At 44.6% G+C, this 27,914-nt stretch overlaps 1 protein-coding gene across 3 annotated transcripts; it reads right to left on the reverse strand.

Annotated features, from left to right (window-relative positions):
• Positions 1-346: 346 nt before the first annotated feature.
• FBXO31 (F-box protein 31) lies at positions 347-27,914 on the reverse strand. Of its 3 annotated transcripts, XM_035117502.2 has the most exons (10): positions 27,452-27,913; positions 18,351-18,422; positions 17,152-17,238; positions 11,669-11,745; positions 11,396-11,563; positions 11,204-11,278; positions 9,329-9,438; positions 8,031-8,184; positions 5,948-6,333; positions 347-5,146 (listed from the first exon to the last, which is right to left on the reverse strand). In XM_035117502.2, exons 1-10 carry the CDS (start codon positions 27,822-27,824, stop codon positions 4,924-4,926), a joined length of 1,725 nt encoding a protein of 574 aa, XP_034973393.2. In that variant the 5' UTR covers positions 27,825-27,913; the 3' UTR covers positions 347-4,923. The 3 variants fall into 3 exon arrangements, with proteins under 3 accessions (XP_034973393.2, XP_034973394.2, XP_060132015.1); XM_035117503.2 differs by lacking the exon at positions 17,152-17,238 and having other exon boundaries at positions 27,452-27,914; XM_060276032.1 differs by lacking the exons at positions 17,152-17,238; positions 27,452-27,913 and adding an exon at positions 21,732-27,434 and having other exon boundaries at positions 1,601-5,146.

A 27,914-nucleotide genomic window follows, 5' to 3' on the forward strand; every position in this document is an offset into this window, starting at 1 on the left:
CATTGGGAAAACAATAAGCAGGTTGAAAAGGAATATGTAGACATGGAGCTTGCATATCTGCCACCCAGAAAGCAGTGCAGGCTGGCCACTGAAGCTTCATCCCCACACCATGGAAGGGATGGGAAATAAAAGTGGGATGCCACCCCTAGAGGATAAGGTGCCAGGCCCAACTTTTTGTACATGGCTGGAAGGGATGAGAAAGAAGTTTTCAATATTCTTCCATTCGCCCGCCCAGAGTAGGGAGGCTCCTTGGCACATCAACCTCTGCACAGAGAGCTGCAGAATCCTCCAGGCTGACCAATAAGTACCAAGGGCATGGGTCACACACACACACACACACACACACACACACACACACACACACACACAAGGCCCCGCTAACTCCAGCAGGCACACTACACCATGCCACAGCCTATGGCAAAATGAACCCCCTTGCACACATTCAGCACAGAAACAGCTGTGGCCTCAGGAGGTTGAAGCGCCAGCTGCTTTAGAGCAATGGCCATTTTCAAAGGGGATAAAACAACAGCATCTATTAGTATAGGCAGCTGAAGGACTACCTACAGAAAAGTGCCTGAAACAAGATCTAGGACTAATTAGTAACTGAAACAAAGCCTGAACATCTATGACTGTAATCTGCATGTGTTCAGTAACGAGCAGGGTTCTGGGGCAGGAGGGCCCCCAAATGCAGCAGGGCTGAGCAGAACAATATACCCTGCTATCTAAAGTGCCCCCACGAAGTCCAGAGCCTGAAGTTACTTAACTGCATCATGGCATCTACTGTATTCCTCTCCTGCTGCGCTTGTACCTCATTTGTGTGTCACTTCCCTTGCCTACTCAAGCATAACTGTGAGGTCCTCGGGGCAGGGACCTGTGTCTTGCCTCTTCTATTACGGTACTCTGCAATGTGTCAAGGACACAGGTGGGCATTGTGCAGAAGAGGCAGCTGCCAACATTCTGTTGTGACTAGGAAACAACACAGGCCAGACCTGGGCAAGGCAGGGAGAAGCAGGCAAAATTCTGCATGGCTGGGATCAGCTGGGGGCAGGGAGCAGATTCAGTCTTCAGCCCATGTCAGTGCAAAAGAGTGTTGTACCTGGAGGACAATGTGATAGTGTGGGGAAAGCCAAACCTGCCTCCTGTTGATGCTGCACCACAGAGAGTTGCAAGCATGCACACACGTCTCCACACACAGCTGTAAACAAACACTGAGCCCTCTCATAAACTGCCCCTACCATACTAATCTGATAAGTGAATAAAAATAGTAATTAATAGGGAAACTGGCCATGATTCAGGGGGAAGGTGCCTGCTCTGCATACAGAAGATGCCGTGACTACACTCTCAGGCAACCTCCAGTAAAATGACTTCAGGTAGGAGGGCTGGGAAACGGCCTTCCCTTCTGCCCAAATGCTTGAATAAAATTCTCTTTCACATTACTAGGCTCAGTAGATCAATGGTCAGATTCCGCTTAAGGCAGATTCCCATGGCCAAGGCCAGTTTGAGGAATATTTTCCTATTTTGACAGCAGTCACAGCCAGCTGAGCACTCTGGGCCCAAAAACCTATATGAGAGTGTGGCTGGCCATGGCCCTGCTAGAACAAATGAGTCCAATGGGAGCAGGAGTAGCAGGAGTGGCAGTCCAAAATGGAACAAAGTTACCCCTTTCCTCCACCAACTTACCTACTCCCACCCGTGGCCAAATCCAGAGGTGATAGTCAGGGGTGGGCTACAGAAGTGAGTTACTTTCCAAAAAATCAATGAAGAGAAAGGATTTAGCACCCCCTGCTCTCATTGTACCCTTTTGACAAAGATAAACATTACATCTGATTTTCACTTTTTTTATTGTTGCTAGCTCATGGTCCCAACTGACCCACCTGTGGGCCTAGCTATATGGGGCTGTATGCTCCCTCTCACTTCCTGGCATGTGAAACTGCAGAATCAGCCTCCTTTATCCACTCATCAGCTCTCACAGAAAGACCAAGCTACGTAAATTGCTCCATTTGCAAAAGGTTCAGGCAAGGACTGAGGAGTCAAGACGCCAACTGCCACACATACTGTAAGAGCAGCTTAGTAGTCACGCCTGGGTTGATCAATAACAGCACAACTGCAACACATCATTAACAATCCTTAATCAAGACTGGAGCTCATTTATAATGTGAATTAACAGGGCAGCTGCGGGAGGCAAGTAAGCAAGCAAAAAACACACACACACAGACCTTCCTCACCACTTGTACAACTTGCTGAAATGCAACCAATTATTGTATTTCTGCTACAAAGTTTGGAAGACACTTTCTGGTTTCAAGCAAATCATTTCCACACCTCCTGGTAATCTGGTCTTGTGCTTCACATTACCCAGTCCTGTTCCTTTTGTACAAGCAAACCTCTAAACAAGTGTGGAGAACAGAATGTTGAAAAAGCGTGAAGAAAGTTTACAAGAAACGACGGCCCCGTGGGCAATTCAGCCTATGGCAGAAGACAGAGGTTTCTTTCCTACGCCCTCCCAGAGCACCTGTTTCTGGCTCTACAGCCAATGCCTGCTTCCTACCGAGCCTGCACAGAGTATATAAAAACTTCTTGCAGCCAACCTGCATGTTCAGCAGTCTCTAATCTGCATGCAGATTCCCTTCTGCACTGATATGAAGATCTCAAGAATTCTAGCCTTGTCCCTTGAGGCTCTCCTTCCATGCATTTTCACTTTCCTCTTGTGTTTCCCCAGACGTGGCTACCTGCTTCATGCATGGTCGATGAAGGCTTTTACCTGTTTCCAGCAAGATCTGGCTTTGTCTTCTCTCCTTACAACTTGCGACAACCCCACCCACCCCCCACAGTCCAGACCTCAACCTCCCTTTCATCCTCTTCTCATCAATGGATTGAATTCATGGGTTTAAATCTGGCTGCAGTGTAGCTTTGAGACCCTGATACTACAAATAATGGATTTATTGCTGTTGGTGCTGTAGAAAATGAAGAAGCATCTCCCCCAAGAAAGGGCTATGTCAGACCTGCCCAACCACACTCCTTGCTCATACAGAAAGATGACAATTCTCCCTTTGTAATGCTACAGTAACTAGAGACATGCATTATATACAGTGATTACAATGCTGCAAAAAAGCAAAGAGCAGATTCTTCGCTCCCAGTGGATAAACATCAACAATGGGCACGGAAAGATAATTTTTGTTGTTCATGTTATAGTTTCTGCAATGCTATGATTGGGGGTACCAAAGGGATTTCTGCTGGAGCATCTTCCAAAGATACCCAAGAGGACTCCAGAAGAAGTTGCATGAAATGTGGTGTGGTAAGCGAGTGCAATGGTTGATGTATTGCTCCTTCAAGGTCTGAGCTGTCCGTTTTGGACACTCTCCATGGCGATTTCATGGGAATATGGTGGTCGGTCATTCTTCTTTCCCAGCTTCCCTTCCAGGTGGCTGAAGGACTTGAGTATTTTGCAGAGGATGGGTGTGAAGAAGAGCTGGAAAGCTTTCCAAAACTGTAACGGTGGGCCAGAGGGCAAAGGAGAAAGAAAGCGAGAAATACAAAGATTCTGCAAATTAGACATATATTTGCAAGCTCCAGCTGCTTAAAAGGAGGTTGTTCCCATGAAGGATCCCTAGGTAGAGTAAAGGGAAATTACAGAACAAATCCTAGAATTGCACGAGAATCACACAGCTTCTCATAAGGCTTGTAAAGGGTGCAAACCGGAATGAGGGCACCGGGTATTGGTTGCATTTTGTAGTGCATACATGGCATGAAGGGAGAAACGTTACATCTCCCAAGAATAGGTGGCTTGGGCCCAAGTAAGGCCAGAACTTGGCAGGACCCACTTACAAGTGCCCAAAGGCGGCAGCCATCTTGATTCCTGTCAACAAAACCCCAGCAGCTTTTCTGAGGATCTACTCCTTCAGCAAATGCTGAGCAGCGGGAAAAGGAGGCCTGGGCACCAGTGTCAAACCCCCACACAAGAGGCACAGTGGCTGAACAGCATGGGAAGGGAGAAAACAGGAGAGAGCATCTAGTGTGTTGTGGAACTTAATTTTTCAAGAAATAAAATAAATAATAATCATCATCATATCAACAGGGCTGAATCTGCAGCCACATAATGCTGTAAAGTTCTTATCCAAGTCAAATGATGGGCTCAGAGACATGGGGGGAAATAAGAGAATATACAGCAAGGGTACCTCCTACTCAACTGCTCCAGAGGTCTCTTTGCCGACTCTAATTTCCTGCTACAGCAGGTGGAAAAGAAAGGAATGCAAAGGAGCCTGCGAAAAGGTTAGGAAAGAGGCAACCAGGCTGTGTTTGTTGCATGGTCTCTCTCCCTTTCCCCGCATACCCCACTCACACAGACAGAGTTGCCCAGTCAGAACTCTCACATTTAAAGGAAAGCTTCCTGGAGAGAAGCAAAGGGGCATATTAACATCTGGGTCTCGTGGCAGTTACCCACAGATCACAATTTTTAACATGATTCTTAAGTGAGAGAGGCATGTTCAGAAAATAAGCCCTGGGCTGCAGAGCCATGTTGGAGAACAGCTTCCTGGCTCAGGGAGGATACCGAGCAGCAGCGGCTCATGTAAAACACACACACACACAAAATTATTTACACTGCCTGCAAAGTGCTGGCTTTGGTTTGTCCCCATTCAAGCACTAAACTTCAGGGGGGCAGGAAAGGAAAAGCAAGCATGCTAAGCTGCTACTGCCTTGGCCAGCTGTCCTCCAAATACACAGACCTATGTTGCAAACTATGCATAATATACTGTGGAAGTTTCATTTGTGTGTTAAGCTGCGTGTGTGTGTGTTTTCATTTTGGTAAAAAGGCCTCCTTGAGAAGTGCTGGCTGTCTCAAGTTCTCGTGGCTCCAAGGATGAGTGCTTTGCCCCTCAAGATGGAAAACGTGATCCCCCCCCTTCCAGCTGCCAGAAGAAGCCGCCATCATGATGTAAGTAACTGGATGTTCTTCAACATTTCGTCGAAAGCCTCCTGCGAGGGAGCACCTGCGTTCTGGAAGGAGTCCTTGATGCGGCTGTAGAGACTAAACGACTGCAGCTCCAGCCAGATGAAGCCAAAACGGTCGTCATCAAACAAGACAAAGACGCCGGGGGTTCGCTCAGGGCTGGTGAAGCCATGCCCAGCTATGAGCCCTGTGCCGTAGAAACTAAGAACAAAAGAAAATAAAGGATGCTGTGATATACCTTCCACAGGGAAATCCAGGCACACACCTTGCCCCATCAAACAGAACTGCGAGGTTACCTGGCCTCCATGTTGACACAGACATTTCCAAGAATTAACATGCCCTTGCGAAGCCTATGACATGTGACTTCCAGAGTTTCAAGTTCCCTGTCTCCTCTAAAAAGCATTAATCCAATATATGCTAATAGCTCCAACCAGAAGCTCCTCCCTACTTCACACCCTGATAGAGCAGCAGTTCTTTTCTTGGAAGGATTGAATCTCCTGGAAAGGGCTGGAGGTGGGGTTATTTTGTGTTTCTTTCTCTATTTTCAATAATATTGTATTTGCTGCATTAAACAGTTTTCATTTCCACCTGATTTTTTAAAAAATATATTTTTTAAATTGTGCTTTATTATTGCTTTGTTATTTTCTGGTGTTATAATGTTATGATCTGGTAATGCTTTTATCGTATTTTATGAACTGGCAGAGCTTAGGAATTCTCTATGAAGGCATTATTAAGTCACTTTGGGTAAAATTTCTTTTTAAAGGGAAGGACAGAAATCTTAATAATAAAAAGAAAATGCTTACGCCCTGGAGTTTCTGTCATACATTGAATTAAATAAATGGGGAGGGGGGGAGAGAATATTTTATTTTCTGGGAGCAAATACTTCATAAAATATTGGGTCTGGTTGAACTGAACAGAATCCCAAAGGATATTCATGGGCAATTTGCTCCACATCCTCCAGGGATGCCCCTTGAAACACAACTCTTGGCTTTTCATATTTACCATGCTCTGCAGGTCCGGGGGTAATCCTCATTCCTGGATGCAATGCCACCAGGCAGCACAAAAGGGCATGAGGCTGGGGGAGAGTCCTGGGCCATGGCTCCCTCTTCAGTTGCAGGGCCTTCGGCTCCTCTGCCTGCTTCCTGCCGAGAGGGGCCTGGCTGTGGCTCCTCCTCCTCCTCCTCTTCCTGGGCCTGCGGCTGGTGCTCCTTTTGGAGGCCACCCTCCTCCTCCTGCTGCTGCTGCTCTCGCCGCACCTGCTCCTGCACTTCCAGGACAATGCGGGAGAGTTCACTGAAATTGCTCAGGTTTTCAATATCAGGCAGCTGGATGGGATGCGCCAGGTCAATCTCCACTGTCTGCTGGCCAGCTGGGATGTTAGGGTCACCCTGGAGGATAGGCAGGAAGGAAAGAGAGCGGAATGACTTTGCTATGAATGCTAATGACCACTGACTCCATCCCATTCCCTTCCCCAGGCCCTTATTTGAAACAGAACACCTCCTGAACCACTGTGCCTTGCCTTGCCTTGCCTTGCCTGTATATTGTGGTACTAGCAAATCTCTCTTCTCCACTATGTTCATCACTTTCAGTAGGTCTTGCCCACTTCCTTTGCTCTGCTAGTCTAAGAAGCTGTACTATTTGTTTACTCTTTGATAGCTGGTGTGACGTAGTGTTTAGTTGTGATCTAGGACTTCGGAAGCCAGCATAAAAATCTCCACTCCGCCCTGAAGCACACTGTATAACCTTGGGGCAGTCATAGATTCAGTTTCTTGGTCTATGCTACCTCACACGATTGTTGCAAGGTTAAAATGGAGAGGGAGGGAAGAGAGCCATGTACTGTAAGCCACCTTGAGGTGCGATATAAAAGTAAATAAATAAAACTCTTCGAACTCTGTTCTCTTGCCCTTATGATGGGTATGGGTATGCATTCGTCCCAAACCCCAAATTGGAAACAGATTAACAGACCCAGGGATGAGTGTTTTATTGAGGAGTGGGTGGGGCTTATACACGAACAGCCAGATGCTATTGGCTGCTCCTCTCTTGCACGCTTACTGGACGAAAGCTCATACCAATGTCAAACTTAGTTGGTCTCTAAGGTGCTACTGGAAGGAATTTTTTTATTTTGTTTGGACTTCCTTCAGTTCTTCTTTCCAAGCCCCTAACCAATAAAAAGTTGAACACAATCCCAAATTCTGCAAGTGACTCTAAGCAAGACACACAAGCACACTGTCTATATGCATATAAGCTGGTCATGTTTATTGCCAGCTCAGAAGCAAGGATTCCTGGTTGAAATGTTTTGTGTTTCTTCGCATGGAGGGATCCACACCATAAGAATAACCATATATTTGTTCTGCTCTATACAACCTTCTTGATCACAGGCAGAATAGGAATGGGTAAGTGGAACAGGCAGTGATCTATCTATTCCCTCAACACCATATTATTTCAGTTCATTTACAAATCACTTTCTATGAGGCTACACCATAGGAACATAAGAAGTTCCTGCTGGAACAGGACAATGGCCCATCTAATCCTGTTCTCATAGTGATCAACCTGATGCCTGTGAGAAACTTTTAAACAGGACCCAAGCACAAGAGTACTCTCCCTTCCTGCGGTTTCCAGCAATTAGCATTCTGAAGCTTTATTGCCTTTGACTATAGAGGCAGAACATAGTCGTGGCTTGAAGCCACTGACAGCCTTATCCTTCATGATTTTGTCTAATTCTCTTTTAAAGACATCCAAGTTGGTAGCCATCACTGCCTCCAGTGGGAGCAAGTTCCATAGTTCAATTATGCGCTGTGTGAAGAAAATACTTCTGTTATTTGTCCTGAATCTTCAAACATCCAGCTTCATTGAATGTCTACAAGCTCTAGTGTTATGAGAGGGAGAAAGGCTCCACTTTTCCCATGCTGTACATAATTTTATAAACTTCTATCTTGCCACCTCTTACTCACTTTTTCCTCAACTAAAAACTCCCAAACGATGCAACCCTTTTCCTCAAATGGGAGTTGCTCCATTCCCTTGATCATTTTGATTGGCATGGCAACAATGACAATACATACTTGAACAGAGAAAGCCAGATGCTCACTGTGATTTTAGTTCCTTTGGCCTTTTTTCCATGGAAGCTGAGCATGACTATTTCAAGACCATGGCTCCCATATGTCCCCTTGAAAAGGCCTGGCTTGATGAGATCAATGGCACTCCGTGGAGGGAGGTAGATGCGTCTGTATGTCAAGCAGTTGCTGGAATATTAAAAAGAAACAAAAAACCCACAGCTTGATATAATGCAGGAAGGCCACAACCTGTTTGGTGAAATCTCTGAATCACTGATAAGGCATACAGTTTGGCATCTGACTAGATCACCTTCCCTGTTTTAAAAGCAATGATGCCTTCAAAAATAAAAACTCTAGCTCTCTTGCATGTTGAATGCAACTGTGCCATGCGTGAGCAGGATCTGAAAGGGACTCAAATTAGCAGATGAGCTTCTGGTAGGGAGATGATTGAAAACCATGTTGCTGCACACCTTTGGCCTTCCCTCTGTACCCACCATAGCTACTATTTCTTAGACTCAAGACCCATCAGCTCCCTCCATTCCTCACTGTTATGGTCTCCATTCCCTTGCACCATTCCAGTTCTTGCCAAAGGCATCTACAGCTTTTGAAAATAGACTTTGGGGAACAGAATTTGCCAAAACAACCCCAATCATGGTTCTAGCATTTATTTTTATCTGTAAAATAAATCTGCCTTGAGTCCCACTAGGTAAAAAGGTGAGGTAATAATAATGATAATAATACTTCTGCAAACCTTTGGGCTCGCCCAAGTCTGCTGATACCTCCTGATCTTGTGAATGGATGGTGCTGTTTAGGGTACATAAACAATGGCATGTAAACCAGAACATTGGGACTAGAAGGAATTAGAAGGAATTACAGTGGTACCTCGACTTCCGAAGGTGATCCGTTCCGCGGCGCTCTTTGGAAGTCGAAACCTTTGGAAGTCGAAGCATCCATTTTGCGCATGTGCAAAGCGCAATTTTGCACTTTGCACAGACCGCGCGCCCCGCTTCTGTGCATGCGCAGAACACGCGTGCGACGAAAATACTTCCAGGTTAGCGGACTTCGGAAGTCGAAACCTTTGGAAGGCACTCGTAAGTCGAGGTACCACTGTACGATGATTACAAAGGCATCGTAAGTCTCCACTGTTCTCTAAAGCAAAAAGCAACCACACCTAGATAGTGCACCCCTTCCCTTTCAAATGTTATCACTGTTTGGGGAATTTTCAACTGTACTGCTTTACTTGAACAATTTATTCTAAAAATACAGATTTTCCCTCTCTCTTTTTGACTGCAGAAGCAGGAGGAGGAAAGAAGGGTCCTTCCCTGCCCCTTACTCATATTGACTGGTATAGATGAACTTCATCAAGATGAGCTCTTGCATGTGCTCATGGAAGATGTCTTCCAGAGTCCGCCCCCACTCCTCTCGCAGCCATGTCCGGAACTCCTACAACAGCACCCCAAAGAGAGAAGCAAAGTCAATGAGTTGTAATTGCCTGGGACCCCTTCCTCCAATAAGAAAGCACAGGTAGATATGGACAAGAGACAATTGTTTTCCTCTGATTTCATCAAGCTGCTCACCCATTAAATGCCCCTTCCTGTTACTGGACTACAAATTCTATAATTCCAAACAAATGATCCATAAACTGATCTGTTTGCAGAGCCAAAGGCAGAATGATTTCACTCATTTAAACACAATAACTGGGTGCTTCCAGACACAAGCCCTCTTAAGGTCATTGTTTGTTGACTGTGAAACCACAGAAGATCTTCCAGACTATTGTAAATGAATCCCTTGCCCCAACAGTTTTGTTTGTTTGTTCGATTTTCTATGTTTCAGGTGGTGGAACAGACAGGTGGAGGAAAAGGCACACAGTGCTTTCAAAAGAATGACAACATCATGTGGAGTCACAGTAGAAAACACTGGACTGTGGAGGACCCATCTCTTACACACATTTCCAAAGCTTTGTTTCAAGCATTTGCTTTAAGATGGAAGAATAAAAAAGAATCTGCTTCTGCAAGCATGGTGTCATTTTAGTGTTACAATTCATCCTAATGATCTTGTTGCAGACAGCATTACTTGTCAGCCGTGGAAGAGGATTTCTCACCCCACCCCCACAAATTCCCAGCCCTGCTTGCTTGACAATGAGCTGCTCAATCATAAGGCATATTCATGCCAGAGCACAGCAGCAACATTTCAGCATTAACTCTGCATTGCCAATCGTGACTTTAATCCCCAACCCCAGATAACTGTCTCTTCCTCCCTAATCGATACAGGGCAACAGAGCCTAATTCATCAAGCCTCTCTGTGTGCCTGTGCACATGCCTAGGCCTGCACATGTGCAATAAAGACTGAAATAAAACATTCTGTGAGCTAACTTCCTTCCCAGTGGCACTAGATTACCACATATGCTGAAAAAGCCCTATCTCAGATTAACAGTTGCTGGTGGTAACCTTTGCTAATGGCCAGGTTTTCAGTGATTACATCAACAATGTTTATACAAAGAAGACATCGGAAGCTCGTCTTCTAGCAGGTCTCCCTCCTCTTGTAACCTTCATCTCAAGGTTTTCTTGGGAAAGGTGGAACAGCATTTTCCTCCCTTCTCTATTTTAAACAGGAGTGCCCAAAGGTCACACCAGAGGTTGTGTGCAATCTCTCCCTCATTCCTCTGCTCCATTTTCAGAAGCAGCCTTATAATATTAAATGAGGTGGGGACAAGGGATACCACCACCACTCCTTGCAAACAGAGAGTTATGTTCCATGTGCATTTCTCCCATAAGCTTTGAAAGTTGTTTGCCAGGCAGTATGGGGAGAAATGCACATGGAACATAGCTTTCTGTTAGCTGCACAATCCTGTGGATCCTGGCCAGAGCAATAAAAGTTTCAGTTCTTTAAGAACCCAACTCAAGGGAGCTATAAGTCACTCCCTGGCTAGCAATGCAAAGCACAGACCACACTGAATGGCGTTAAAGCACCTGGACAGCAGCTGACGGTTGAATCAACAAGTGACCTTTGGCTTCCAGGTGCTGGGGGAAGAAATCTAAGCCATGGGAAGTTTGCACAAGAAACCCTGAATCCTACCCCTGCTGGGGTTAATGGGCGTTAGAGTACACTATATGGAGGGCCACAACAAGTTGACAACCCCTGCTTTAAAGTAGCAATCATCCAACAGGCTGACAAGCAGCTCAGGATATCTTCATTACACAGGGCCTACCTCTTGCCTTCCTCCTGACATTCGGTGGTGATCCGTCTGGTTGCACTTTGTTGAAAACTCATCCTTTTTCACAATCTGTACATATTAAACAGCAGTATTAAGCATTACAGGGCATAAATCCTCAATGAAAACAGACCTACAAATAGGCTAAAAATTACCCTTGCATAGAAGACCTTAATTTTTTTTGCTCACCTGAATATGCCCACTGTGGGGTCCCTTGTGGCCATACATGCACTCCACTGTGGCACTCTTTCTTTCCATTAAGTGGATCCTGAAGAGCGGCTTGACTCTCATTGGATCATCCACATGAGGGTCATGTGGGGGCAAGTACATCCAGCCAATAATGAACAAGCCATCTACCTGTCACAGACAAAGTAAAGAGAGTCAAAACCTGCTTTCTTTTCAGTCACTGTAGCACCTTGAACAAACCCCTGCTCTATGCAACATGGCAGAGCCTCTACTCACCACTACGTTCAACAGCCCCCCATACGGTCCGATGTCTGGCTGCCAGAGTCCCAAGATGTGCCGGTATCTGTGGAGCACTGGAGAATTGAAGAAAAAGCAAGAGATAATCAAATGGCACACAGAAAGCTAAAGGGAGGGGAAATACTGAAGCAAAGGGAGAGTTTCATTGGTGTCAAAGAGCTCCCTGTACAGGAGGGCTGTGTGTACTTGGCAATAAATCCAGACACCAAGATTCTATGCCCTGTGTGTATCATGCAAATTAAAGAACCCCTTGCACCTATTCTACTCATTTCGTACAATTTATTCTACTTCTGCAAATCACAGGGAAGAGGAAGGACTGCAGGACAGTCAAGACCTCCCTTCAACTGTAATGGGAATCTCAGAGATAACAAAGGTGTATCTCTCAATTTAAAATCAAAACTGAGAAGCAGCTTAGGGAACAAACTGGATCAGAGCAGCGGAGTGTAGCGGTAGGGAAGAGCCTATCTTAAAGCCCATCCCCCTGGTTAACCCTTCCCTCTGCTAATAATTTTGCTGGGTGTGTAAGAGACAAATACACAATTTTCTCTTCAGTATGGCAAATATCAGTTGGGGGGGAGGGGTGTTTGATCAGGGAACAGCCCCTCCCACTGTGCTCCTGCCTTTACCTATCTGAGCCCCTTCCCCTACCACTACTTTTAAGTCATCCAAAGATATGATCCTGGATTTCCCAACTTCACACTTTTCTTTTTTAGCCCCTCCTTTGGCTTCTTCAGCTCTGGCAATGGGAGAGAGAACCTGGGGGTGCCCTTCCTGCTTTTCCCTCTCTTTGCCTCAGATTCACAGCTTGTAGCACTGCCCTCTTCAGTGGTGCCGACTGCTGCTCTTCCGCTCTCAGCCATGTCTCAGAGGGCAAGGAGAAGGGTGTTGGGCACTTGATCCTTGCCCAAATCATCTCTCACCTCCCTGTCCTGCAAGCTGGGGGAGGCTCCACACAGAGCCAACATTGAGAAGAGGAAATGGGCTCCCTCCCTTAGGGTTCAAAAGGGCCTTCAAACTATGCTTTCACCAAGGGAGAAATCTCACTAAAGTAAAAGTAAAAAAGGTAGAGAAGGCTCTTTCACCACCACTGCAGTCATCAGAAACATATTCTGCATTAAAGAGGCCAGGGTGTTAACAAGCAGTGCCTTGGTCAAAAAAAGGGGACATTTAATGCCATCATGCTCTTTGCAAAGGAGGCCTCTACGAAGGAAAAGGCTTTCACCAAAGGGATGTTTATGAGCTGCTTTCTAAGAAAACTGACAATCCTCACAGAGAGGGTTTGCTCAAGACAATATGTTAAGTCACGCAAACATACCACTTTTGAGACATTTCACTGAAACTCTCCCACTCACAGCAGAATGGAGTTAAAAAGGAAGGGGTTATCTGGGGCTATTATGCAGCTGAACACAGGACAGAACACAGTTGTAGCTGTGGAAATCAGAAGCATAATTTCAAAATAAAAATATTAAAGTGAATGAGACAATGCATTATTTTGATGAGCACTGTTTCAATAGGTCAGCAATCATCTGGGCAAGGCACTTCTTTCTGTTTTTATTTGGGATTCCCAAGCTGGAAGAAGCCGCTGTCAAATACTAAAAGCTTTACTTCTAGCATCTGGAATGCTCATTAGTCAAACAGAGGCAGGCCCCAACTGCTGTAAAGCATCCACTTTGCATGCAAAAGATACTAGGTTCATCTCCAGGTAGAGCGGGGAAACCCTGAAGAACCACTGCCAATTGGTGTAGACTGTAATAGGTGAGACTAATGATCTGATTTGGTATAAGGCAACTTCCTATATTTCTGAATGGTGACTAGCCTCACTTTCTAATTCCTTGCAGGAAGTGCAACTGAAGAGTCACTGGACTGTAAGTCTACTCAGAGAAGACCCACTGAAACTAATGAACCTAAGTTAGTCATGTCTATTAACTTCAACTGGTCTATTCTCGGCAGAGTTACTACTGGATGCCACCCACTGAGTCAGCATAGTTCATATCCCCATACGGCTGGGATTAGGGGGAACTAAGCAAGACTGAGCCTTAGCATTTTTAAAGAAATCAAAAACTACCCATGTAAGTCAGCCACTAAGCCAGAGGAACACCAAAAAGAGTCTCCTGTAGCACACCCAAGCTCATCCGTCCCATTGCTTCTCAAGGCCCTCACAGGACAAGGTTGCCACAGGTTCCCAGTAAAGCCTACCTGCTTTATATCCCAGTTCAGAGGCTATCCTCAAGCCAAAAGCAGGCTCACCTCAGAAAACAGCATTCCAAATACAGTGGTACCTCTACTTACAAATAACTCTACTTACGAATTTTTCTACTTACAAATGGAGCTCCGTCCGCCATCTTGGATGCGGTTTAGATAGGATTTTTTCTACTTACGAATTTTTAGATAGGGTTGCTTCGACTTACGAATTTTTTCTCCCAATGCATTCCTATGGGATTCGACTTGCAATTTTTTTCGACTTACAAATGTGTGTTCGGAACGCATTAAATTCATAAGTAGAGGTACCACTGTATGTTCCTGTCATGCACACAGCAGTTTAGCTTATGTCATAATGTAAAAAGCCCACTGTGCCATTGGAATAGCTCCCATTCATAGAAACATAGGAAGTTGCCTTATACCAGGTCAAACTGTTTTCCCATCTAGTTCATTGTTGTCCACTCTGACTGGCAGCTGCGTCTGGCAGAGGTCTTGCCCTCATATGCTTTCCTAATCTTTTTTTTTTTACTGATATGGCAGGATTTGAACCTGGTCCCTTTGGCATGCAAAGGTGGTACCTTGACACAAAACTTTAGCTCAGCCAATGTCAGGAATCTGCTTCACACAGACCTAACAACCCAAGTTTCAGATATACTTTTGCAATTATACCTATAGAGCCTTAAACAGCTCAGGACCGCAGTACCTCAAGGACCACCTATATCCATAAGAACCTACCTGGACTCTGAAATCATCTTCTGAGGCCCTCATTTGGGTGCCTCCTCCACGAGAGGTCCAGAAGGTGGCACCACGAGAATGGGCCTTTTCTGCAGTTGCTTCTCATTTATGGAATGCTCTCCCCAGAAAGGTTTGTCTGGTGTCTTCATTATACACCTTTAGGCACCAGCCAAAAACATTCCTCTTTAACCAGGCTTTTAGCTAACATACAATGCCCTTTTAAAATGTGTTGCGGAGTGGGGGTGTTATTGGGCTGTTTTTGTTCTTATTATATATTTTGTGTTTGTAAATTGTGATTTTAAGTTGTAACTGCCCTGAGACCTACGAGTATAGGGCGGCATACAAATTTAATAAATAAGGCAAGGTAAGGGATGCAGGTGGTGGTGTGGTCTAAACCACAGAACCTAGCGCTAGCCAATCAGATGGTCGGCGGTTCGAATCCCCATGATGGGCTGAGCTCCCGTTGCTCGGCCCCTGCTCCTGCCAACGTAGCAGTTCGAAAGCACATCAAAGTGCAAGTAGATGAATAGGTACCGCTCCGGTGGGAAGGTAAACAGCATTTCCGTGTGCTGCTCTGGTTCGCCAGAAGCGGCTTAGTCATGCTGGCCACATGATCCGGAAGCTGTACACCGGCTCCCTCAGCCAGTAAAGCAAGATGAGTGCCGCAACCCCAGAGTCGACCGCGACTGGACCTAATGGTCAGGGGTCCCTTTACCTTTACCTTTAAGGCAAGGCAAGGCAAAATAAAAATAAAATAAATGTGGTCAGGGGGATAAATGGCAGAATAAAGGGTTAGGACCTTGTGTACTTCTAAATGGGACCTTGTACAAGAGCACATCTGTCCCTCTGCATTTCAATCTTATTGGCAGTGTTTATTTCTTTAAGAGGCAACAATTCCAGAGACGCAGCCTTTTCCAACATTGCATTTCTACTCTGGGGGCAGCTGTGTATGTTAAATAGTTGTCCAGCTTGCAACTCTTCGTTACCCAAAGCAAAACCACAGACAATTCTTCCTGGGGGTTAATTGGCATTTTGAGGCAACCCATGACCTAGAAGCATGTGAGCATCATATGGATGGAGCAGTGTGAAGCATCTGAATAGAATGTGGATTTCTGAGCAGCTACCCAACACGGAAGGAGCTGTTTTCATAAAATAAAGTTTCTATTTCAGTGTCTAAAATCTCCAGACTGTTTAGACTGTGCTTCTTTCCTTTCACTATTATTTTACAGAGCTGAATATGTAATAAGCAGCCTCAAGATCCATTTTGGACCAAAATGAATGCATCAGCAGCGACTCTCAAAAACCCACTGATTTATTTTCCAATCAGACTCACACAAGAACCAGATTACTCAATGAAGAACTCACTGAATGAAAGCAGCTTACCAAGAGTTGCTGCTACATAATTTTTCTTCTTCTGTTCTTTGGCAAAAAAAAAGCTACCGTACACTGTTTCCACTAGAACAGGGGAGGCAAATTAACAGGTTGGGATTCAATTTCGGAATTCCAGTTTATGTTTTAGGGACTGCCACCCTTGCTGAAATGGAAGGGTGGGACTTACATGGGAAGACCATAAGTTTCTGACTTCCCAGCATGGGTGTCACAATTTCCCAGAGCTTTCTCTGCTGCTCTAGAGAACCCTGAGTTCTACATCCCCTTGAATCTCTTTTTAGGATGGCAGCTTTGTCAGGAAGGAACTGCTTTGGGATCCAATTCAAAAGGGTATCACACCAGAGGTAATGGCTCTTTCCTCTGAACTATTGGAGACCTGATCAGAAGCAAGAAGTTTTCTCACTTGGCTTAAAGACAGCAGTACCCAGAATCTCTTGCTACAGCCAGGAAGCAACTGGGAGGGACTTCCCCGTCAGGGGTCCTCAGATAGTGGCTTAGTTACTTAGGTAGGCTCTTACTTCTGGTCCCATCCCCTGGCAAGGAAAGGGGGTTTGGGAGACAGGCCAGGTCTTCTCTCAATTGTGCAAGGTAGGGAGAAGGTCAAAATCAGCAGCAAGACTCCTTTTTCACTGCTCAGAAAAGGCTCCTACTATATCTTACCTGCTCATGCAATAACCTGGCATGTAATTCTATCAAACAGCTCCTAACTTGATGCTTCCTGAAAACCTCAACTTTCCAGCTGTTTCTTTTGAGATGCCAACATTTCATCTTCCTGGGTGTCATCCCCTTCCCCTAGTGTTGATACAAAACTCTGCCTTGGGACTACAAGGCTCTACCCAAATTCTATCCACCCTCAAGACAGTGCCATCTGCTCCTCAATGCACTTATATAGCTCCAGAGACCCGCAGCTACTGCTACCCGGCACCTTATTTGTTTCTAGAACTCGTTACTCTTATACCTTGACATAGCAGTGGTGGTTAGCATTGTTTCTTAGTCTGCTGGATTTGGCACCCGCTGCTCTCAAAACATATCCGTCCCCCAAATGGCTCTGGGAAGCTTAGATTGTCGATTAAGTGGTGAAGCAGGCACACTCCATGCTAACACAGCGCAAAAAACATTTGCCAACAGAAGGTACATACGGCAGGTGTAAACATCTCTGTATTCCATGTGCTCGTAGTCGGGAAGGATTTTCATAAAACGCCCTGATTTCACTCGTGGGTTTATACCTGAGCAGACACAGCAGGGTGAGTATGAGAACACTGGTCCTCTTTTTACCACCTCTTCTTACCACCACACCACCAGATGTTTTCAAACTTGGGATACTATTGTAGAAATGGAGGGTTGGAGAGGCTGGTCTGAAATAAGGGGCATCGGGGATAATCTCTTGCAGGGTTTGTTTGTTTTTTTAAAAAAATATCTGAAATAACAGGAAATTCTTTTAAGGAATTCTCTTTAAATCAGCAAAATATGGCTCATGGGATTGACTCCTTCAGCTCATGTTACCAGTTGCAGGGGTGGGGGTGGGGATATTCAAGGATTTATCCTCCAGACAGTAAATACAATAGAAGCACCAGACTTACACATCACTGGGGAATGGGGAGCTGCTAAGCCTGCTAATCATAAACACTCATGTATAAAAGAGTCACACAGAGTGCTGATGCCTTTAAAAAATGTATTTACCCTATATATTCGAGTATAAGCCTACTTTTTCAGCACCAAAAATGTGCTGAAAAAGTCATCCTCGGGTTATACTCATGTGAGGCGGGCGGCGGCAGAGAAAGGCATAGGACCGGGGGTTTGGAGAAGCGCTGCACTGTGACTCTCTGAACCCCTGTCCTATGCCTGCTCTGTGTGAGGCGGCGGGGAGGGAGAAGCAGCGAGGAAGGGATCCTTCCTCGCTGCTTCTCCTCCCACCCTGCCGCCGACAGCTGGGAAAGGCATAGGACGGTATTTATTTTTATTTTTGAAATTTACCAGTAGCTGCTGCATTTCCCACCCTTGGCTTATACTCGAGTCAATAAGTTTTCCCAGGTTTTTTTTAGGTAAAATTAGGTGCTTTGGCTTATATTCGGGTCGGCTTATACTCGAGTATATACAGTAAGTTTAGAGAGATGGGAAACAGAGGTAATGCTGTTCTAAATCTTGAAATTTCTGGAGTGCATGTAAGTGCTAAATGAACTAAGCTCAATATGGATTTACAGATAAGAGAAACACTGAGGTTGACACACAGCTCTGCTATTGTATTGCTAGACCATTGAGTTGCTCAAGTTAAAAATTCACTTACAAATTCACTTTCAACAATGAAACTCAGAAAGGATCCCAAGTGCTTGACACTTACGTTTGGCATATACATCTCGACAGGACACTCCTGTGATCTCCAGCTTTCGCAGGTTCTCGCAGACACCGTATTCTGCAATTAAATAGGTCAGGTCATACTATCTGCTGTCCAGAGGTAAGAATGTCCAGCAGCCTTTTCCATTAGAATCCTTGGAGCTTCCACTTAAGAAAGCCCTTGCAAGCTTCCACCTTGATTTTTAATTACACTGGCACTATCAGCTCTAGAATACAGTCAAAAAGTAACAAAAAGCCCATCATCTCCATGTGTTTTTCAATCTCTGCCCAAGCAGCCATATTTGTTGTTTTAAATCCAGAATATAAATTCACTTTAAAAAATGTTTCCTAATAATTGCTGAAAGTGTAAACAGGTAGATGGATTTTTTCCCTATCTGGTGCACTTGCAAGAAAGCGAAGGTATTTTGGGAAGTGATACATGTTAAAATAAAAAAGATGTTTAAAATGAGTATATAAAAAAAGCCCGAAACATTTCTGTTAGGAACCATAGGGGCAGAAATCCCAAAAAATGTTAAAGTTGTTTATCAGCAGCTAGGATTCTATATGCACAGAAACAGAAGACGTTCCAACCAAAGAAGAATGGATAAGTAAGATAATGGACTATGCAGAACCGGCAAAATTAACAGCAAAATTAAGAGAATCTAATGATGAGTGTTCAATGGAAGAATGGATGGAGGAACATTTTATCATATGTGGTGGGAATGCAAATGCATTAAAAAATATTGGGAAATGATATACAATGAATTGAAAAAAATGTTTAAAATGAATTTTGTTAAACACCCTGAAGCCTTTTTGATAGGTATCTCAAATCAAGAGGTACCAAAAGAAAAATTGGGGAAACTAATAAGATAAGGAAATGCAAAAGAACAGGAAAACAGGGTGGGAAGTTGATAAAAAGAAAGAGAAAAGATGAAATTGCATTTTGATTGTATATATTAAAAATATTGAAACTTAATAAAACTCATTGGGGGAAAAAGGCTTTTAAAGCTGTTTGGGTTATTCAGCTTCCATTTACACTTCTATAAAATGACATTAATGGCATACCAGTGCATTTGGAACAGACTCTGCCCTCCCCGCCGTGCTACTGACCAGGCCTCCATGTGTATATGACTTATGTCTTGTTTTACTATGGCTGCCAAGATTTGCAAAAAACAAAACAAAATCATGGCGTGGCAAGGGATGAGAATGTTAGGCCACAACATGTGGCTAGTGAGGTGCACTTGACTTCTAAGGGAACAAATTGTGGCAGCTGCTCTTTACAGTAAATTTAAACAGGACTTGTTGGGTGTGTGTGCGTGATCACATTTCTAACCCCCAGCATCAAAATTCTAAGCATTCAGCAGGATTGGTCCCCACCAATCCCATGTAATGAAGGATCCCTGAGTGTTTTGGAACATGGACACAGTGCAGCCTGCTCCCTTGCCAAGCAATGCCACGGCAATGGCACTCTCTCAGTTCATTGCACTGCGTATTGCTGGATGTTTCTAACTATAAACACACACAAATGGCCTTTGCTGTCATTTTGAAAAAGAAAAACAATTCACAGGAGTTAGGTCAATTTACAAAACTGCTACAACCACCATGGGGGAGGAAATAAATTACAAAACGGAAGGCACCCACAGCCACTACAGGCCACATGCCCGTCTACCAGTACCAAGAGTCTATTTGTTCCAGGCCTTAGATGTACTAGTTAAAACCAGACCAGCCTTCTAAAGTAGAAGATTTAAACTGCAGCTTTACACTTCTAGCACTTGCTAGACATAAGACACCGAAGATCTGACACAAAGCTCATCCATAAGTACAGCGGCTGAGGGTTTACCCATTTCTAAATTAGTCATCACAGCCTCTGACTTGCAGAAGCCATTTCAAAGCACACCATATGATGTGTTTACTTGCACATGCCTAAGAGACACTGTCACACACTATTTTAAAGAGAACCTGGATCAGAAACGGAGATATGAAAGCTAAGAGCTAAATGGCACCTTAAATCTAGGTTATGGGAGCAACAACGGAATGTCTAGGTACACTTTTTAAAATAACAATAATACAAAGCTGAAAATGAATGAATTGCAGCTAAAATATTGTGTTCATTTTTCACATGGTAGTCCTTCCCCTGCTCACCCCTCTAATATTCTTAAGGGGCAGGTCTCTTCTTCAGTCTTCAAAGAGAAGATGGAAGTGGGGAGGCAGAAAAAGGTCCTCCTTTCCTTCTACTGTACTCTCCAGTTTTAATCTAAAATCTTAAGTGCAGTACTGTGCCCAGAGCTCAGAAACTGCTTGCACTAATGAAATTCCCTGTTGCAAAATGTACCTAGAACAATAGGAGTTTCAAACACTGAACAGAACTATAACACAACAAATAGGTTTCCAGTATAAGGGGCAAAAGACTTTTAGATCTGGGCGCAGGTTAAGGCAAACACTCTGGGCATTAGTGAATAGTTCCCTTAGCAATGGCTGGCGAGAGGAACAATATTAAGTGGAAAAGGTCAATTTTTTAAAAAATTGTACCAAGAAGCTGATCCAATCAAAGATCTCTCAATAGGCTCAAATGCACACAGATCACCTTTATATCTGAAAAGTTACTCGTTTAACTCACACCAAATTTTAAAAAACAAAAAACAAAGCCTGTATTTACACAAGAGTGAGCTATCCAGTGCCAAGACAACAGTCCTCAGGCTTGGCCAGTCTTGCTTTCTCATGATTCAGATTTGCTCTGATAATTCAATAGCTACAAGGGCCACCAGCATTGTTAACCCAGCCCCATTTTATTTTTAGAGTAGTCAAAAGTTTAACTGAGAAATGTGACTTCCAGCTGTGTGTACAGGATTCCAGCCTTAATCAATGTGCGGCACATAGCAGTTTTAAACATGTTAAAGCAGCCTTTTCCAATCTGGTGACCATTACTTTTTTTTTTACTATCGTATGCAGGATTGTTGTAAGGTTTTAGTGAGATAATGTATGTTAAGTGCTCTGAATACTGTAAAGCCAAATATAATAGTCATTTATTCTGGATACTGGGGTAAAAAACTGGATACTGGGGTAAAAAAAACTCAGAGTATTTGATATAGCTACAGACCTCTAGAAAAATCAATATCCTTTTTGCTTCTTACAATAGGCTGTTGTTTTTCTGTGAGAAATACTGCACTGTTATCCTTAAGGCTATTAAAACACACAAACAACCACTCTCGCTGCTGCAAATCACCAGAGAAAATTAAATATTAAAGCTGTTCTATGCAGCTAGAAATGTACACTCCTAACAACAAACAGAAACCACTACTATAATCTGGACATCTTCCGGGGAGATTAGGGTTCAAATCCCCATTTTGCAATGAAGCTCACTGGGTGACCTGGGAGAGGAAACACCTACCCTCTTCCTGAGCTCCCTGAATGACAAAAACCTGATTAACAAAATAGGAGAAAATAGCCATGCTTTAAGTCTGTACTAGCAGGAAAGGCTGAAAACACCATTTAGTCTAACTCCCTGTTAAAAGACAAGGTTACCCACTACTCGTGCCATAGTCCAGACCCTCCTCTGCCACAAGCAGGTGCCCCACAGAGATACCGGTACTTGCTCAACAAGTAGCTCCAGATAAGTCAAAGTGAGCACTGCATACTTGGATGGGATGGGCAGAACACATCCAAAGTCACTGCTAGTCTGACCTGGGGTAAATTCCTTGCTTGGTGTGAGCAAACACCTTTGCTTAGCTACTCTACATGTGCCAAGGTCTAACTCACTAGGGCTTCCCTATTAGCTATCAGGTGTGGGCCAGGCTTCCTCCCTCCATTTCAATGAACAGCAAAGCGCTTGCGGTCAGGGTGGAACAGCTGGCTCAACTGCAGTCTAATACTAATACCTTCAGTCACCCTGTCTTGAATTCCATAGCTACAGGAATCTGCAAAGCAAGTTGTTAGCCATTAGTGCCCTCTGTTGAACTCGAGCCACTATTCACTTTGCCAAGAGGGCTCACTGCCACACCCTGGACACTTTCTTTAAAGACAAAGGTCAAATCACTTAGCATTTAAAAACAAATAAACAAATGGAGCTTGGAAACTGTTGATTAATCAAGGTAAGCTGAACTACAGGCAGGAGAGAGAGGCGCCAATTCGCTTCCAGGCCCGGGGGAACAGTCAGTACCACCTATTTATAGCTTTGCCCGAAAAGTGAATTGAAATCCACAGCTCCACAAAAATCATGGAATCTACTTACTCCCAAACTCCAAAAAAGTAAAAGGGAACAAACACACAGACAACACAAAGTAGGCAGTTACCAGCATGACCCACAAGTGTACTCCAAGCAGCTCTGGAATTGCTGTGTTGAGTGCCAACTGTCATGGTCTAGTTGCCCACATGTGTTATGAATCATCTAGTCCAGGGGTGGCCAACTCCCAAGAGGCTGCGATCTACTCACAAACGGGCTGTGATCTACCCCTTTTTGGGGGGTTCAGGTATAAGTTGTTGAGGGTTTTTTTTAAAGGAAAGCCCTGTTTCTTGGGGTTCAGGTCCTTTTTTAGGGGAGCAAAACTTGCTGAGCTTCTTTGGGGGGGAGCCAGTGATCTACCACAGACGTCCAGTGATCTATCGGTAGATCACGATCTAGCTGTTGGACATGCCTGATCTAGTCCAATGCCCTGCAATGCAGGAATAGGTGGCTGTTCCATATGGGAATCAAACCTGCAACTTTAGTGTTATCAGCACCAAACTCTAACCAACTGAGCTATTCAGGATAAGTTGGACATGCTTGGGAAATCTCTCTCTTCTTGATGAATTAAAAGAGAGAAGCAAAATTTAAAAATTCTTTCCACTAGCACCTTAGAGACCAACGGAGTTTGTCATTGGTATGAGCTTTCGTGTGCATGCACACGTCTTCAGATACTGTAACCAAAAGAGAGAAAGGCCATTAAAAAAACTTGTAATTTCTGACACACGGCAGAGCTTGCGTTTTAAAGGAGGGAAACCTTCTGAGGACAAAATAAGGCCATAATAAGATGCTGGCACATTTAATAGTGGGCGGTGGTGAAAAAGGAATAAACATTTCTGTCTTGGTGACGATTGTAAACCTGACACTAAGCCCACCGTCTTGCATAATCATCCACATCAATCACCTGCAAGGCAATTAGGGGGCTTCAGAGACAATGTTACCTGCATGAATGGGATTCTGTCATAAGAAGCAGAATTAGACAGCATCTGCAACATGTTGCTTCTTTATAAGCACTTAAATTAGTGCCATAATACAGCAATACAAAATGCTGTATTGAATGGCTGTGAAGATGGTAAAATCACATTCTTTGTGGCTAAAATATTGAGTTTGATCATCTCACACTCAAATACTTTATGTGTTTCTAAATGGAAAATAAACAAATAAATAAACATGCACCACACTGGATGGCAACCATGTCTTATCTGACCCCAGCAGCTTGTATGCCAGTAACCCAAAACCTATTATCCCACTGTCTGGCATCTTAGCTCCGACATCAACCCAAACCAGAAGTTAAAAACACCACCTCCACCACTACAAACAACTGTGTAATATCAAAACACTCTAGCTGTACCTGTGGTTTGGGTCTACCAAGCATGGTCTGTTTATGTTCATTTGCTGCTTTCTTCATTATTTTATATATTGGGGAAAACATACAATAATCCAAACCCAAGCCTTTCTCATAAAAGAAAATGGCTGATCAGTTCCAAAAAAAAGGGTATAAAATTATATCCAAGAACAGACAATCCATATTTAACCATAAATTAGAATATTTTCTCCTAGCTCCATACAAGCAGGTTATTAGATAATAATCTGTCTTGGTAGGGCAGATATTGAGATCCTTGAAGATTTAGATATTCTGTTTTATGGATGGGGGCTGTATTAGATTTTGACAACCAGGAATATCCCTTCCAGCTATAGAAAAGGCTTAAGGAAAACAGAGCTTTGTACCCAATTTAGAAAACTGATGAGGCCTCTGTGTACAACTGCCATGACATTCAGTGGCACAAAGAAAGATACCACCCCCCTATTGTCCCCAATAACTGTGATGGAACTAAGATGGCACTTGCCCAAAATCATGCCAGACAAGAAAGAATGCAGCAAGCTGAGGCAACATGATGCAAAATCCATTTAAAGTGTGTTCCAAGCCTATCCACAAGGATGAGTCAATGTTGGCAAATATCCTCAAATGAGGCTATCAAACAAATTAGAAATAAGTTCTTGCAGCTGCAGACAGCATTCTTAATGTACCCAAAATCTCCAGCTCACCCAAATGCAGTTGCTGGCTGCACTCAGATGTCCAACCCCAAAGTTCTTCTTGGCAAGGCCAAAAAGCATGACTTCATAGCTGGCAATAGATACAGCTGGTGTGGGTACTCACTAATGGGCCAGAGGGCATGAATCCGTTTGCAATATGAAGATGAGGAACGAAAAGTGCACGGCAGGATGTGATCTTGCTGGGAAATGTTCACTAGAGCACCAATTGCAGCAGGCAAGCACTCCCCTTAAATGTATTGTGGCTGGGGTTCCCAAATTTAGCAGTGTGGGTACAAGATGCATGAATGACACGCCATCAATGTATCCTTCATACCACAAACTTCACCCTATTCCTTGAACTCTCAATATCATCTTGGCCCTCGTATTTCCCAGGTGAGCACAGCAGCACTCTTCATCCCAAGTGCTGATTTGAGAAAACTGAGGAACAGGAGCTACTAAGGGATACCTCCATGCCTGGGTTCATCCCTCTCAGTCCAATAGCAAGCTAAGATTGCTGGCTAATCATCGTATAAATAAAAGCTGATGGGATGGACCCTTTAACATGTATATAACATGTATAGTTGCCTCATGTTTTGCCAACTTACAACTCACCAAGCCAAATGACTCCCATCCAGGGACAGCCCAGGACATTTTGCCACTAGAGGCAAAACAGAAAATGCTGCCACCTTCACCTTCTCCACTGCATGCCTGTTGTAACCCACCTGAGTACCCACTGTCACCCTGTGCCACTGGGTGGGTGTGCAGCAGCAGGCACAAAGGGAAGGAGGCAGCAACTGGAGTTTGCCACCCTGAGAAAACTGCCTCATGGGCAGATTGGCCCTGAAGCTACTGGAGGGTAGCTTCCTTTGTGTTGTTTGCCACCTATAATAAAAAAATATATAATTGGGGGGATGGCCAAGTACCCAGCAGTTCACAGTACAGTACATAGTTGCTGGCCTGTTCTTAGCTTGCTGGGACACAGTTGTACAGACCTACTTTATGTCATTGGTTTGTGATTTACATGTATTTGTACCTCATAAGACTGAAGTGGAGTTCTATAAATGGCAGCATTTTACATTACTAGAGCAGTCTATAAAAGAGTTGATGTCAAAACTAGTCTCTCCCCATTTTCTGGATGACTCAGTATTCTCAGTATTTTGTTATCAGCAATTTTTCTTGTACCTCAGTTTACAAGCTAGATACAGCAGAGCCTTCCTCTGGTCTACTTCACTTTGTACTGAAGCCTAAGTTTCCAGACTACTTTCTTTCCCAGTGGCTCATAGGATTTGAGATCCGTGTTTTTGAGAAGAGCTTCTCCTGAACTTCCTGAATTCTGTCTTAACTGTACTTCCACTAAATCTTCCCAAATCCACCTATGTTTCCATTCCTGCTCTCTTCGCTCTAGTCTATTTTAGGCTGCCCATTTTTAGGTATGAACCATGCTGCTGACATGCTCAATCTCAAAACATAGATGTGAATGGCATTACTGTGCAAGAATTAAAGAATCACAGGATAGGGAAAGACCAGGAGGTCATAAATCAATCAACTGTGTCAAGGCAGAATCCTCCATGCCTCAGCTCCATTATCCTTTTAAGTTTGTGTGTTGCATAGTTGTTATGCTGTAAACTGTCTTGCAACCTTCTGGTGAAGGGGTAGAGTAAATAATTTCTAAATATCCCTTCACAAGTTTCAAGTTAGGCTATAAACAAACAAACAAAGCTCTAGTACTGAAAGGTCACAGTGCAAGGCACTCCTATGCCTCAAGTCTTTTAAGCAAATTTCAGCTGCCCTGCTTCTACTTTAATTACCCTGATGTTTTTAAAGCCTTGGTTTTATAGGTTTCCCAAGATACAGATAGTCCCTTTCTTTTAGAATGCCTTTTTGTCTGGATAGTAAGAACTTCCAGAAAAAATAGCTCTGCCTGTTGTTTGCACTGCAAGAGGCAAAGGCTCCTGCAGTACTTTAAAAACTAACAGCTTTACCGTTGCAGAAGCATTTATCAGCTTTTGATCTGATGAATTCACCTGTAGCCCATGAAAGTTGTTTGTCTTTAAGGTGCCACCAGCCAACCTTTGCTGTTTTTTCCATCTGAACTACCAGCATTCATTTCCCAAGCAAAAACACCAGTGCCACATGGTATCCTCTTCTGCCGTCATCATCTGATCTACCCAGGTTGTGAACATATCATATATTTATGGTAAATCACATTCAAAGTTCCTCCCTATAAGAATCCTGGGGACTGTTAAGGGTATTGATAATTGAATATCTCTGAGGGGTTAACTACACTTCTCAGGATTCTCTGGAGTGGTGGAATTTGCTTTAAAGGCGTAGTGCAGGCATAGGTAACCTCGGCCCCACAGATGTTTTGGGACTACAATTCCCATCATCCCTGATCACTGGTCCTATTAGATAGGGATCATGGGAGTTGTAGTCCCAAAACATCTGGAGGGCCGAGGTTGCCTATGCCTGGCGTAGTGTGTATGCAGCCCATGCCGCCGCAGCCCCCATGGTTTGGTGAGAGATAAATGAACTTACCAGATTTAAGGCTTCCAACTCTCTGCAACTTAAGCCTTATTTTCCTATATTTTGAGGCTTTGCCTCCTTCCATGAACCTGCACCCCTTCTGCAGCTCCTCCACCCAAATCACCTCTCTTCATTCCTGATTCCTCCTCCCACGTTAAACTTCTTCATACCAAGCCTTGCAGAGATCCAGGTCTGCCCATCTGTCTGTGGGCATGAATAACCCCCCCTTCTACTCCTATGCTATATAGGGGATGGGGAGAGATGGGGAGCGAGGATTCGGGTCGCCTCAGAAATGGGAGCGCGTTGTTACCTACACATGGAGGGAAGCTCACCTTCCTTGCATCTCCGGCGCCAGATGGTGTCGGTGCGGAGGATGCGCCTGAAGGCGCTGCAGACGAGGGCCAGGTTGGGCAGGTCGGTGCCGGGCAACGAGCCGAATATCTGCACCAGCAGCTCCGGTGGGAGATCGAGGAGCGAGAGCGGAGCCCGGCCGCGAGGGCTGCTCTCGGCCAAGGCCGCCCCCTCGATGCGCTCCTCGGCAGCGTCGTCGTCCTCCTCCGCCGCCTGCCCGCAGCCGCCGCCGCCTCCCTCCTCAGGGTCCGTGTCTGGCTCGCTGCTGTCGCCCGCCGTCCCCTTCCGCTGAGCCCCCCGCCGCCGGCAGCCCCGCGCCGGGCCCACGCCGCAGAGCCGAGCGCAGACCGCCATGACGGACCAACCGGGCGAGCGCCTCAGCTGCGCTTTCTCCTCGCTCGCACTGACAGAGTCGGGGGTCGCCGGTACGCGCCGGGCCCCGCC

Source organism: Zootoca vivipara, chromosome 6, assembly GCF_963506605.1.
Source record: "Zootoca vivipara chromosome 6, rZooViv1.1, whole genome shotgun sequence".
Lineage (NCBI taxonomy): Eukaryota > Metazoa > Chordata > Lepidosauria > Squamata > Lacertidae > Zootoca > Zootoca vivipara.